General features: G+C 48.0%; 1 protein-coding gene across 8 annotated transcripts in view; it reads right to left on the bottom strand.

Annotated features, from left to right (window-relative positions):
• The window catches only part of LOC127586347 (homeobox protein Meis1-like), a 278,364-nt gene that overhangs the window by 175,606 nt on the left and 88,700 nt on the right, over positions 1–14,058 (bottom strand). For all 8 annotated transcript variants that reach the window (XM_052044217.1, XM_052044216.1, XM_052044222.1 and 5 more), the window contains 3 exons: positions 12,458–12,599; positions 10,421–10,471; positions 10,022–10,072 (listed from right to left, as the gene is read on the bottom strand). In XM_052044217.1, the coding sequence (XP_051900177.1) occupies positions 10,022–10,072; positions 10,421–10,471; positions 12,458–12,599 (244 nt within the window). The remainder of the gene's footprint in view (positions 1–10,021; positions 10,073–10,420; positions 10,472–12,457; positions 12,600–14,058) is intronic.

The raw sequence follows: 14,058 nt of genomic DNA, 5'->3' as shown, positions 1-14,058 counted from the left end.
GGTCGCCCCATTACAGGAAGGATGTGGAGGCTTTGGAGAGGGTGCAGAAGAGGTTCACCAGGATGCCGCCTGGATCAGAGGGTATGAGCTACAAGGAGAGGTTGGACAAACTTGGATTGTTTTCTCTGGAGTTTTGAGGCTGAGGGGAGACCTGATAGAGATTTGATAAGATTATGACAGGCATAGATTGAGCAGATAGAATCTTTCTCCCTGGGTCGAAATGTTAAATACTAGAGGACGTGCATTTGAGAGGGGGAAAGTTTAAAGGAGATGTGCAGGGCAAGGTCTTTAGACAGTGAGTGGTGGGTGCCTGGAATGTGTTGCCAGGGGTGGTGGTGGAGGCAGATACAACTGTGGCATTTAAGAGGCTTTTAGGTAGGCACATGCATATGCAGGGAATGGAGAGATATGGATCATGTACAGGCAGAAGAGATTTAGTTTAATATGATATCATGTTCAGCAAAGACATTGTGGGCTGAAGGGCCTGTTCCTGAGCTGTACTGTTCAATGTAACCCACTGTCCCCACAGTCCCATCAACTCCAGATTCTCCCACTCACCCACACACCAGGGACAATATACAGTGGCCACTTAACCTACCAACCCACACATCTTCGGAATGTGTGTGGAAACCAGAGCACCCGGGGGAAACCCATCGAGTCACAGGGAGAACGCGCAAACTCCACGCAGACAGCCTCCGAGGTCGGGATTGAACCAGCGTCTCTGGAGCTGTGAGGCCACAGCACTACCCGCTGCCCCACTGTGCCACCCTGTTTCGCTTTCTGCCTTATAAAGTCCAGCAGGCGCTCAGTAAGAACACTGGTGGTTTTTTATCAATCACTCAGCAACGACCTCGCCTCAATAGAGCTTCCAAAATCTAATCTCTAGCTTTACTTCCAAATATCTGTGTGCTGAATGTTCTGGAAGCGGAAGAAAGGGAATTCCCTGGCCCAGCTGACCGGATGATGCTGAGGTACCCTGGGAACGGTCAGTCTGTGCAAGTCAGCTGCCCTCCAGGCCCAGGGCTTTGCTTTAAGAAGACGCTGTGGCTTTCAAAGGGAAAATCTTTAAGGAAGACATTTGAGGTAATTAAATCGATAAATCGTCACCTGCTTAAGAAATACGGTTTATTGCTTGGACATTAAAGGTTCTCTGCTAAAAACGGCGACTAGTAAGTGATCAGAACACTGAGCAAAGCCAGGGGTTCAGGCTGCAGGTAACAAAACCTTTTCTCCATCACAATCCAGGCCTCGGAGGCTGCAATGTTAACTGAAACATACAAAGTCTGGCAGGAGAGTGGCGAGGGGAACAAACAGGGAGTAGGTAGCTTCAGTCCAGATCTGACGTGACCTGACCAGGGCAAATTAACTTTCTCTTAGCCAGGAGCCAGCCCATTGAGCTGAAGGGAGGGGCGAGGTTTTATACTTAAATTGCTTATATTCTTTTACTTCATGGAGGCCATTCAGCCCATTGATCCTATGCCAGCCCTCAGAGCAATCCCATCAATCTATTCCCCGTAACCTAGTCTCTGTCACATTCCCATTAACTCCCCCTGATTGTCTTGCTGGCCACATACACACTAGGAGAAATTAATAACAGCCAAATAAACTATCACCAACACATCTTTGGGATGTGGGAGGAAACTGGAGCACCCGGGAGAATCCCACACGGTCACAGAGAGAACATGCAAACTCCACACAGACAGTACCGGAGGTTGGGATCACACCTGGGTCATTGGAGCTGTGAGGCAGCAGCACTACCCACTGTGCCAGTGTGCTGTACAAGGATGGATAGATTGGGGTTAAGAAGAGTGGGGCGTTGGAGCAGGTGTGGTCTAGCTGGGTGGGTGGGTTAGAAAGATCCCATTGGGGACATGGCATGAGGGTCAATAGATTGTCCTTGGTATGAGGGTACAATCAGAGAAAGGTCTTGGGGAGGCTCAGTGCAGATGGCAGGGGAAGGTCACAGGGATAACTGGCTGAGCCACGATGTAATCTGGAGCAACAAACAATCTGCTGGATAAACACTGTGCTGATGCAGGGTTTTTAAGGTGAAAGGGGAGAGATTTAATTTAATAGGAACCTGAGGGGCAACTTCTTCACCCAGAGGGTGGTCAGTATATGGAACGAGCTGCCAGAGGAAGTGGTTGAGGCAGGTACATTAACAACATTTGGATAGGTAATTGGATAGGAAAGGTTTAGAGGAATATGGGTCAAACATAGGCAAATGGGACTGTCTTAGATGAGCATTTAAGGCAAGGTAGTGTCACGGTTAGTGTAGCACTACTACAGCACCAGCAACCCGGGTTCAATTCCCGCCGCTGTCTGTAAGGAGTTTGTACGTTCTCCCCATGTCTGCGTGGGTTTCCTCTGGGTGCTCCGGTTTCCTCCCACATTCCAAAGATGTACGGGTTAGGAAGTTGCGGGCATGCTATGTTGGCGCCGGAAACGTGGCGACACTTGCGGGCTGCCCCCAGAACACACTACACAAAAGATACATTTCACTGTGTGTTTTGATGTACATGTGACTAATAAAGATATCTAATCTTATCTTATCTTGGTCAGCATGGACCAGTTGGGCCGCAGGGCCTGTTTCCATGCTGTATGACTCTATGACCCAGAATGTTGACAATTCCTTTCCTTTCCACAGATTCTGCCTGACCCGCTGAGTTCCTCCAGCAGTCTGTTGCTCCAATTCCAGCATCTACAGTCTTTTGTGTCTCTATAATGGAAACTCCCAGCCAATCCACAATCGCCTCTGGGAAACCACTTACCCCACCAAACCTGACCTCAGGATCCCAGCCCTCAGAACCTGACCAAAGCAGATTAAAAATTAAAAGCAAATTAGCAAAAGGATGGAAAATTGGAGCTTCCTTAAAAACCTTCGCTGACCAACTCACCCCGAGGTGGAATCAGCACCCAGACACCGACCGAAGGGGATTGGAGTTGGTCCCCATCTGAGGGGTGGGGAGGGGTGGGGTTAAATACCCCCAAAGAGTTTGGAGCTCAGTGAAGGAAGATAGGCATGATATATCTGGGAGAGTTTGATGTTGGTGCTCAAAACAAACTCAATGAGAAATTATTTCAGGAGCAACAGTGTGATCCGATACATGTGACAATCATTCTGGAATCACAATGCAACACACCCACCTCCCCGAAACAGCGTCTATTTAAAAATCATGTATCATTATTTCAGTATCACATTCCTAAACTGCCCAGCAACCTCGCAGTTGGGACAGAGAGAACAGAGAGAGAATATAAAGTATGTAAAACAGAAGATCTGCTGGCGGATGGGTTGAGAATCTGTATATTCAAGGCAGGTGTGAAGTCCCCACACACCAGAAGTCTGGACCTTACTTTCTAGGTGGCCAGGAGAGATGCTGACTAATTGGAATCTCAGGGCTGAGACCGTACAGTCGTTTTATGAAATTAAATAATTATACTGCCCAGTGGCCCCTGACTTGCTCTCCCGAGGTCAGATGAGGGCAGGGCTGTCTTCACCTGCGACGACTCTCGTGGTTGAGCAGCTGGCCGTGGCTCCCGGAGTGACGAGCAGCCCCGTGGACAGGGTGTGGAGGGCTGGAGATTGGTACTAAGTCAGCCCCCTTCACCCAACCCACACTCTGGCTGGACACACGGAGAGTGAGGGTGTCGGGGCAGTGGGTGGTTAGGCAACTCTCGAGGAGTGAGAGTCCCACATGATGTGAAGCTTTCCAGACCAAGGGAAACAAAGCGAGACTAGTGACGTTATAAATCACAACCCAAATACCACAGGGCCTTGGCTGCCTCGTAACTCTTATCAGACCCCTCTTCCTATTGGAGGGTTCTGAATGCCTGGGAGCCGTTCCAACCCAATAACAAAAGCAGACCTTCAGATGATGTCATCTGCCAGGAGGTCAAAGTTCAAAGCAGTTCATAACCGTCATCTGAACCCTGGGGTGGGATTACAGTTTGAAACCGAGCCAGGGGCTGGGGATTCCTTTGATAAAAAGGAGCGTGTGAAGTCAGTGGGGCTCTTTGGTTAAGTGCGGCTCCTGTTCCCTCTCCTGGGGCAACCCAGAGAACGGGTGCACACCCATGGGAGGGGAGCCAGCGGACCGTGGCATCTCGTGGGGTCATCTCCAAGAATTCCCACCCATCCCACATCTGGGCCAGCCGGGTGACTCCCAGCTGACATGGAACAGAAGCTGGGATCGAAAGGGTTAAAAGGTGATGGGTGGTGCTAACCTGGGCAATGTGCCCCTGAGTTTTGGTCCTGAGAAGGAGCTTTCCCTCTGGTGAGCAAGGCCACAACTGTAAAATAAAAAAAAACAGGTGTGACAGGGAGAAAATCCTCACACACCAGAAATCCGGAGCTCCCTTTCCAGGTGAGGGGAGTGGAACGGATCCATTGGGATCTCGGGACCCAGCTTGCCATGGTTTCGAGGGCAAGGAGGTGATGCAGAGCTGGGCTGACGCACAGATTTGGGAGCAGACCAGTCGAGTGCTGGAACAGGGTAGAAGGGTAGAATAGCCATTCCTAGAGCCATAAAAACTAAGAGTAGTTAAGGCACAACAGGAGGCCACTTTGCCCATCAACTTCTTGCTGGCTCCTAGTAGAACAATCCCATCAGTCCCATTGCCCACTCCTTACCCACACTCCCTCTCCAACGTCCATCCAATTCCCTTTTGTAAACCCTTGACTGTGTCTGGTTTCACCCACCTCAACCATTCCAGATCATAGCTACACTCCACATTATAACGTTTCCTCACCTCCCCCTGTACCTTCTGCCCAAAACCTTAACCTTCCATTTGCATTAAACATTTGACCAGCATTTAGATGTCAGCCAAGTCCTTGAGCTATAAAACTGAAGATCAAACTATTTAAAACACAATGTTCACCACTGCTGCCTTCCAACACATCGGCTGAAGTTGTTACATAAATGTACACACACACAAACTCACAAATGCGCACAAACACACACACACACACACACACACACACACATACATAGACAAAAACACACATACACAGAGACCTGCACACACTTCTTACATATATGCACATACACTCCTACACAAGACACACACATACACACCCACTCACACACACACTCACGCACAGAAACACACACACACACACACACACCCCCACAAGACACGAAGTGCTGCACCTCAGATCCACCCTTATCCCAGCACCTGGATCTCTCAGCTTACAGACTGTTGAGTCAGCACCAAACTGATCCATTGCTGTATTGAGGGACTGGATTAGATCAGCGAGAGCATGGAAGATAACTGCTAATGTTTTTCTGATGCTCTTGAACATTATAGATTGTTACATTCCCTCAGTCTGCAGTCTGTGATGTCTCTCTGCTCCGCCTCTGCCCAATCCCTGGCTCAAGACGAACACAGCAAAAACATACAAAGGTAGTTGGCAGGTATCCTGTCAAACTGAAACCTGAGCCCCAGTACGTTTTTAGTGAGCATCTTAAAGGAGGAAAGAGGTTCAGGTTGAGAGAGGGAATTCCAGAACCTAGAGCTTTGTCAGCTAAAGACACAGCAGCCAATGGTGTAGCAACTATATTGGAATTGGAATTGGTTTATTATTGTCACTTGTACCGAGGTACAGTGAAAAACTTGTCTTGCATACCGATCGTACAGATCAATTCATTACACAGTGCATTGAGGTAGTACAAGGTAAAACAATAACAGAATGCAGAATAAAGTGTATCAGCTACAGAGAAAGTGCAGTGCAGGTAGACAACAAGGTGCAAGGTCATAACAAAGTAGATTATGAGGTCAAGAGTCTATCTTATCGTACTAGGGAACCGTTCAATAGTCTTATAACAGCGGGATAGAAGCTGTCCTTGAGCCTGGTGTTACATGCTTTCAGGCTTTTGATCTTCTGCCTGATGGGAGAGGGGAGAAGAGAGAATGTCTGGGGTGGGTGGGGTCTTTGATTATGCCGGCTGCTTTACCAAGGCAGTGAGAAGTGTAGACCACGGAGTCCACGGAGAGGAGGCAGGTTTCCTGTGATGTTCCGTATTCAGGGGTGTTGAAGAGGCCAGGATTGAAGTTGCAGGGATCTCAAAGAGTTATAGGACTGGTGGAGGTTGTAGGGATGTGGTGGGCAGAGACCTTGGAGGGAATTGAAAGCAATGATGAGAATTCTGAAATCAAGCTGTGATTTCAACAGTAGACAGTGGGTCAGAGAGCCCAGAGATGGTAAATGGGGCTCATGAGAGTCAGGACTTGGGCAACAGAGTTTTGAACTGCCTTGACTTCACGCAGAGTTAATTGAGGGAAGTCAGCAAGAACATTGTAAACAGACGGGCCCCAAGGTTGCAAGGACATGGAGGTCATGTCAGTTCACTGCCGGAGGAGGGAAGTGCAAGGGTAACTCCCAGTGGTCTGATCTGGGCCAGGGGTGTCAGTGTGGGGAGTTCCAACAACATCAACCATCCAGCCTGACAGACAGTGAAGGAACGGTGGAGGTGACACTGAACCCTAACGTTAAGAACACTAGAGAAGTGGCAGAAGGATAAACCAAAAGTAGCCAGCTCCAGGCACACAGCACAACTAGGAAGGACTGTACAGAGGGGGCCAGGCGCATGGAGAGAACAGCAAACTATGACACCAGAACTCTGACTGAAGTCCTGCAACCAACCTCGCAGCAGTTCTGTCTCTCCCACAACTTTCTGATTTTATTTCAGATTTCCAGCGTCTGTGGTTGTTGTGATTTTCACCTTCAGGCTGCTGACCAAACGCGAGTAAACAGGAAGAGTACGGATAAGTACAATGGCCGGCATGGACATGGTGGGCTGAAGAGCCTGCTTCTGTGCTGCAACATCCGATGACTAGAAAGCTGAGCCAAAAGAGCGCCCCATCGAAAGGGGCAGCCTTCTCGCCAGCCCACCCGTGTCCATGTCACCCCCACCCCCACCCCCCCGCCGAAAGTCAGAAGGTCACTTGTTCAAAACCCACCCTGGGGGGAGGTGAAGGGGACCCAGGCCAGCCCTCCCAGTGGGCTGCTGAGGCCCTGCCGCCACTCCTGATAGTGTCTTCTGTCGTGTGGGAAGTTAAACCGAGATCCTTGTCTCCCCTCTTTGCAAAAGACCCCATGCAGGGACCTCAAGGAAAAGCAGGGATTATTCCCCTGGTGTCCCAGGCATCTGCCCCTGAAATTAAGTCGGCCGAGACTGCCTCACCCAGGTTTGTGGGAGCTTGCTGTGCACAAACTACCTGCATGATTCCTATACTAAAGCAGTGCCTATGCTTCAAGTAAAAGATTTCACTGGTAATTACCAGCTTTGGGACACCCAGGCATGATATCAAAGCAAGTCTTTATTTTCTTTCACCTCCTCACTCAACTATTTCTTCAACAGTTCCTGTTATTTTAATCTCCACCCAATTGAAAACTCCAGTCCAACAACTGATCGCTCCCTTTATAAAGCGACCCTGTGCTTTTCTGCTCGTTCCTCAGCTCCTCCGAGTAAATTCTCTCTTCACTGCAGCTCAGATCTGCAGAAACCTCTGCAGCTTTCTCTACCCAAGTCCGCACTCCCCCAGAGGCTGGGGCACCAGGTTACCGATGGATCTCACAGGGTGACGGATGACCCATCGGTGAAACCCACCATGGAAGCAGAACAAAATTCACCCTCAGAACCCTGGACTGCTGCTCAGTTAAATCTACCTCACACAAAACAAATGCCTCTTTTGAAAGGGTGCCTCTACCCCATTCCCCCCAACATACCCCCCCACCCCATCGTTCAAACACCAGCATCACAAAAAGCTCATCATTACAATTTCAAGTCTGCTCAGTTTGAACAAGTTGCATTTTTTTTTGCTTCAAGAATGCCTCTCAGAAACATATTTAATTCAAAATAAATTAAAACTTCACTGGGATGGAAACTCTCTCAGTGTGTGCTAAATCGCCCTGTACTCAGCATCACCAAGCCTCATATTTGGATATCAATTTGAATTCAGAATTACGGCCTTTGGAGCAAGAGAAGATTCCCCGTCTCCTGGCAGAATCTGTAAGTGCAAAGCCGATTTAATAATCTGATTTAAGATTAATGGTGCTGAAAATTTTCCCTTTTTTTTTGAGCGGAAATGATTCCATGGAGAGAAATAGTGAGGTGCAGCTACATAAAACCCAGGCACCCGTTGCAAATAGCATCACTTACTCACTCCCTCAGATCCACAGTACCTCTGCGCTGCTTCGGACAAATTAAAAATGACTACAAATAGACTGTTTTGTGAAATAAATGCCCAATATAACATCTGCATCTCATATATAAATATTACTAAATGCACAATGTGTAACATTTACATTACATTGATGATGTAAAAATTAATTATATACATTTACACTGCATACTAATACAACTATTACAAGACGCATTTAGAATTAGATGATAAATACTGTTAAATGCACATAGTTTTAAATATTTATTTTGCATATTCTATCTGGATGCATGCACGTAATACTTGCACCTTATATATGATTTGAATCTTACTTGTTTAGTTATTATTATAAGGATCAAACACTTTGGCCTGATCTGTGCTCACATTCTCTCCATCGATCTGGATCCAGTGGATCTATATCTAATCATACTGATTGATGGCACACAGCCATCTCTCACTAATGGTGTAAATATTTATTGTGTGTAGCATTTACAACAGGGCACATTTATTTAACATATCAACACTAAAACAATCCACAGCCTACATTATCCCGCCCTGCCTGTGTGAGGGGAGGTGCAAAGCTCAGGGTAGAGAAATAGACAGAGCAAGAGGAAGTGGGGTGATAGAGGAAGAAAGGATGTCAGAGAGGGAGAGCGAGAAAGAGGAGAGAGGGGGAAGAGGGGGTAAGGGAGAAAGGGGGAAGAGAGAGAGGGGGAGGAGAGAGGGGGGAAGAAAGAGGGGGAAGAGAGGGGGAAGAGGGGGTAAGAGAGAGAGGGGGAAGAGAGAGGGGGTAGAGAGAGGGGAGGGGGAGGAGAGAGGGGGAGGAGAGAGGGGGAGGAGGGGAGAGAGGGGGAAGAGAGAGAGGGGGTAGAGAGAGAGGGGGAGAGAGGGGGAGAGAGGGGGAGGAGAGAGGGGGAGGAGAGAGGGGGAGGAGAGAGGGGGAGGAGAGAGGGGGAGGAGAGGGGGGTAGAGAGAGAGGGGGTAGAGAGAGAGGGGGAGAGGGGGGGAGGAGAGAGGGGGAGGAGAGAGGGGGAGGAGAGGGGGAGAGAGGGGGAAGAGAGAGGGGGAAGAGAGGGGGGTAGAGAGAGAGGGGGTAGAGAGAGGGGGAGAGGGGGGAGGAGAGAGGGGGAGGAGAGAGGGGGAGGAGAGAGGGGGAAGAGGGGGTAAGAGAGAGAGGGGGAAGAGGGGGTAAGAGAGAGAGGGGGAGAGAGGGGGAGGAGAGAGGGGGAGGAGAGAGGGGGGTAGAGAGAGAGAAAGGGGAAGGGGAGAACCAGAAGGGGAGATGGAGAGATGTGGGAAGGAATGAGTTGTGGACAGGGGGTGAACAGGTCATGGAAGGAGATCCTTGCATCTGATGGGACAGAACGGAGGAGACAAGGGAGGGAGAAGAAGCGAAGGGGGGTGGGGGGAGAGCGGGGAGAATGAGTGAGAAACGAAAGAGACAGTAAGTTTCAGGGACTCTGACCCCGCGCAAGATTCAATGGCCGCCTCTCGGGGGCGCTGGAATTAAATAGTTAATTATCACATTAGCGCGGGATTAGAGAAGCAAATGACTCAGTAAAAACACTTGTCCCTTTGTCTCCAAAATCAACCCAGCCACTTCTACAAATTCAACAGGCAGCCGCCCGCGTTCTAAACACACACACACACACACACACAGGCTCTCTCACACCTTCTCACACGCACAACATCAAGGCGCACACTCCCTGTTGGGGACAAGCATCCTCTGATACACGCCCTCAAAGCCCACACACTTCATCCCTCGCATCCCGTCAAGGGCACACCCTGTGTCACACACACAGAGGAACTCTCACCCACTCCCTCAGTCACACTCCGCCTTCCAGTGAAGTGCCCTTACCTTCTCCAACTCCAGTAGATGAAACCTCAGCACCTGTATGGCCTGAATCATCTGCGGGGAGAAGGAGGGGGTCAGTTAAAGCGGGTCCACCGCGCAGAAGAATATTAGAGCGCTCCATCAAAGCGGGTGCGCTGCAGTCACTCAGGACGGGCGCTTTCTCATAAGTTACACCGAGGGTCAGTTAGAAACACAATTTACAACAGTAACTGATTTATGCGATGCCAATCCTCCCGCTATAATGCCACCTTGTTAACTTTATAATTGAATTTGGCTGGTTTCGGTTGTGACTACATGGGACCCCTTTTACCGGTTGGGGAACGGAAAGCGCCGACGGGCAGACACCCCAGTGCAGAATCTGCTCCCTCTCACATTGCCAAACACAACGAAAGCTCCAATTACCAAATTATCCAGCTCGGGGTTGGAAGAGAATAGAGGTTTTTCTGTTCGGATCTAGGAGACAAAAGAATTGAAGAATATTTTAATATTAACAGATTGAAAATAGTGAACTCCATTCCATGCTCAAACCCGGAATCTGCGTTCCGGGTGTGTGGGGAGGGGCGAATAATGTCTAAACGTGTCGTGGCCTTGCAGGAGTTATCAGGACTTTCTGGTTAAACATCTGCAAGTTACGTACGCTGAGGAAGGTAACACTCCACCCTCTCTCTCTCTCTCTCTCTCTCTCTCTCTCACTCACACACACACACACACACACACACACACACACACACACACAGGTACAGACGCACAACACACACGGGCGCGCACACACACACATATACATGCAGCAATACACACAGGTACTCTCTTTCACGCACAGACACACACACACACACACACACACAGGTACAAACGCACAACACACACGGGCGCGCATACAACACGTATACATGCAGCAATACACACGGGTACTCTCTCTCACACACACAGGTACAAACGCACAACACATGGGCGCGCACACACACACACGTATACATGCAGCAATACACACGGGTACTCTCTCTCTCTCACACACACACACACACACACACACACACACACACACTGACCCCCCCCCACACACACAGTCTTACACGAGCACACAGTGTGTCTCGTACACAATAGTTACACAAAGTTACAGAACTCCGACAACAAAACATATCCTGCTTAAAACAATCTACAGAACGACGTACACATACAAATCCCTCCAGGCGATGATTACACACTCAGTTACACATTTACATTCAATCATTTAAGATTATAAACTGAAGTAGGTCTGCACACATGGTTACACATGCACATAAACACATCCGACCACCAGATTCCTAGAGCAATAAGCACAAAGTAGCATGTGTAGGTACCCCGTATACTCACGCTCACACACACAGTTCATCCCCGGTCAGAGGCGAAATCCTAATCCTCCTTTGCACACACTTGCACAGCCTGTGCACAGCCACAGACCACACTGTTTACACACACAGCCTGCATTCACACTTAGAGTCAGTGTACAGGCAGGTAGACACACAACCTCGTTTGTACTCACAGTCCACGCACAATTCCACCATGCAATCTCTCACACACACTAATGCGTTCCCCGCCGGTCTTTGCCGGGGGCCTCTCAGCGGAGATCAGAGACGGTAATATTGTGTGGCATTCCGTGTTATTGTTTGGTTCTGTTTTAATGGAATAAACAACCAGCCCGACTGAAGTTAACGCGGATCGCTCCCTCCCGGCCGGGTACATCTGTACCGCCAGCTCCCGGGCCTCTCAGGTTAGAGGGGTTTCCGGGATCTGTGATCTCCCAGATCAGTGCATTCCTCCCCGTCCCACCTCTACCCGGGGAAGCTCGGTGCCTTTCCGAGGGCGGTGTCCGCCTCCATTCTACCGCGAGATGCGAACTGTACGCGCAATCCCCACGGCGGACCTCTTCTGGAATATGAAATTAAATCCATTTCAATCTGATTTCTATTTGGAATTGGTGCCTATATTAGCATTGATTGTTATTAAATTAATGTCTGATTGAGAAATGTACAAAGTGGCGCAGGAATTAATCAGTTAATCTTTGGCGGTCCCTGCGTAATTACCCGGACAATTATAATCATAGTGGAAGCGATTTTTAAAAATACCTTTTATCTTGTCTATGTGTCTACAATACTCTAGCAAACCGATTTAAACTGATTTTATGTCTGCAATCAGTGACCTGAACATATTTAATAAATTGATCTCATCGTTAACGTAGGTCTGTCTGTATTCCACAAACACAAACACACACACAAACACACACACACACACACACACACACACACACAATCCGAAACACTTTCTAATTTTGCATCCAGTTCACAACTGTTAACCTATAGTGATACTTCGCCTACTCTTTTTATATTCTTAAACATTTCACTTTCTCTCAATCCGAATTACTTTCATCTGATTTTAATGTTGTTCTCCCTCGCTGCCGACCTGTTTAGCGAACACCGCGATGTCTTCGTTGAAGGAGTCAGAAGAACAAACATCCCCGCCGGCTACTCCGCAGTCCCGGGGAGTGCACGTCGCCAGCTCGCACTTCTCAAACACTAGGGCAAGGAGCGGGAATAAGGGGTGTCTGTGTGAGGGGGGGGGGGAGGCGGGGTGGGGAGAATTACCATGGTACAGGGAATGGGAGAGAGACAGATCAGGATTATGAAAGGAAGAGCTCTTCAAATATAATGTTAATTCCAACAAACACCCCAACCCACGAACCCCTCCACCAACAAATGTTTGGAGACTTTACCCAAACCTGCCCCTTGTGCCTCGACGTAGCTACCCGGGCCTTTAGAAATGTCGGTAGCTTCTAAAAGCACATCATGGGTCGGGGGTGATTGTACCAAGGAGTAAGATAATATCATACTTATATTTTAAAAAATCAAAATAAGGCAAATCGAGGGAGATTGAAACAGTTAGTTAAAAACAAGAAATTAATAGATCCCATGTTTTAAGTATTTTTCATAGTAAACAATCATCATTAATTCTACACGTTCGTAACATAAATGCAAAGGGGTGAGCAAAGTTAAATCCTTTAGGATGGGGTTGCAACCTTCGGTTTTATCAGACATCGATAATTTGGAATAGAACATAGCGTGAAGTTTAAAATGCACCCACAATTATCTGTACAAAACCACGACAACCTACTGCGACCAAAACGGGACAAATCCTCGGTGAAAGATGGACAACAGAAATATAAAGAGCTGTACAGATATATATCCGCAAGTACATTCATCATGTACATGTTAATATTCACAGTACTTCATACAGAATAGGACTTTACACATAACAGCGTCTGTATAATACGCTATTTTACATGTACACACAAATTCATTCACAATAGTGTGTGTTTTATATACTCGCTGTTACATACGATTCCGGTCCGTCTGTATGTGCGACTGTGTTTCAGTGTAGATCTGGTGCCAGATGTTAGCAACAGTTACTGGGGGCCACGGTTTTAGAAAATAGTGAACCCGATTTATTCTGAATCCCAAGAATTTAGGAAACTCCACTGAACACATTTATACCAGGGTGTGTTTAAGTTCGGGATGGGTTGCATATTTTCCCTTCTACTGACCACATAAATGACTTAAAGCTTCGCCCCTTGTTACCACTTGCAACAGAAAAATGCTGATTTAAAAAAAAAACTTCAAATGATATTTTAACTCCGTCAGCAAAACCAAAATTCAACTGACCGACGGCCACAGCTGACCAGGTGGTTAAAATGACCCAGCCGGGCATTAGGTACGATTTTATGCGATTAACAAACAGCATAAAAGCCTTTTAACCCGTGTCCCCCTACGCCCAGTTAGACTTAAAGTGTGATATGGGATGTAAAAGAAGGGAAATCAGCCACGCAAAAATAATAAAAAAAGATTTTCAGCTGAACCCGGTGCACTGAATCGCAGGAAACCACACTCGGAGTCAAATCCAGCGGCAAACAACGGCTGTTCAAACCGATTCAACTTTAAAGCTTTATATGAGGGCCCTCCCGTAGAAATCTTTGCCCAATTTACAGAGGGCCTGGAATATTTACAGAG

The sequence above is a fragment of the Pristis pectinata genome, chromosome 35 (genome assembly GCF_009764475.1).
Source record: "Pristis pectinata isolate sPriPec2 chromosome 35, sPriPec2.1.pri, whole genome shotgun sequence".
NCBI lineage: Eukaryota > Metazoa > Chordata > Chondrichthyes > Rhinopristiformes > Pristidae > Pristis > Pristis pectinata.
This window is presented reverse-complemented; position numbering and strand designations above follow the sequence as displayed.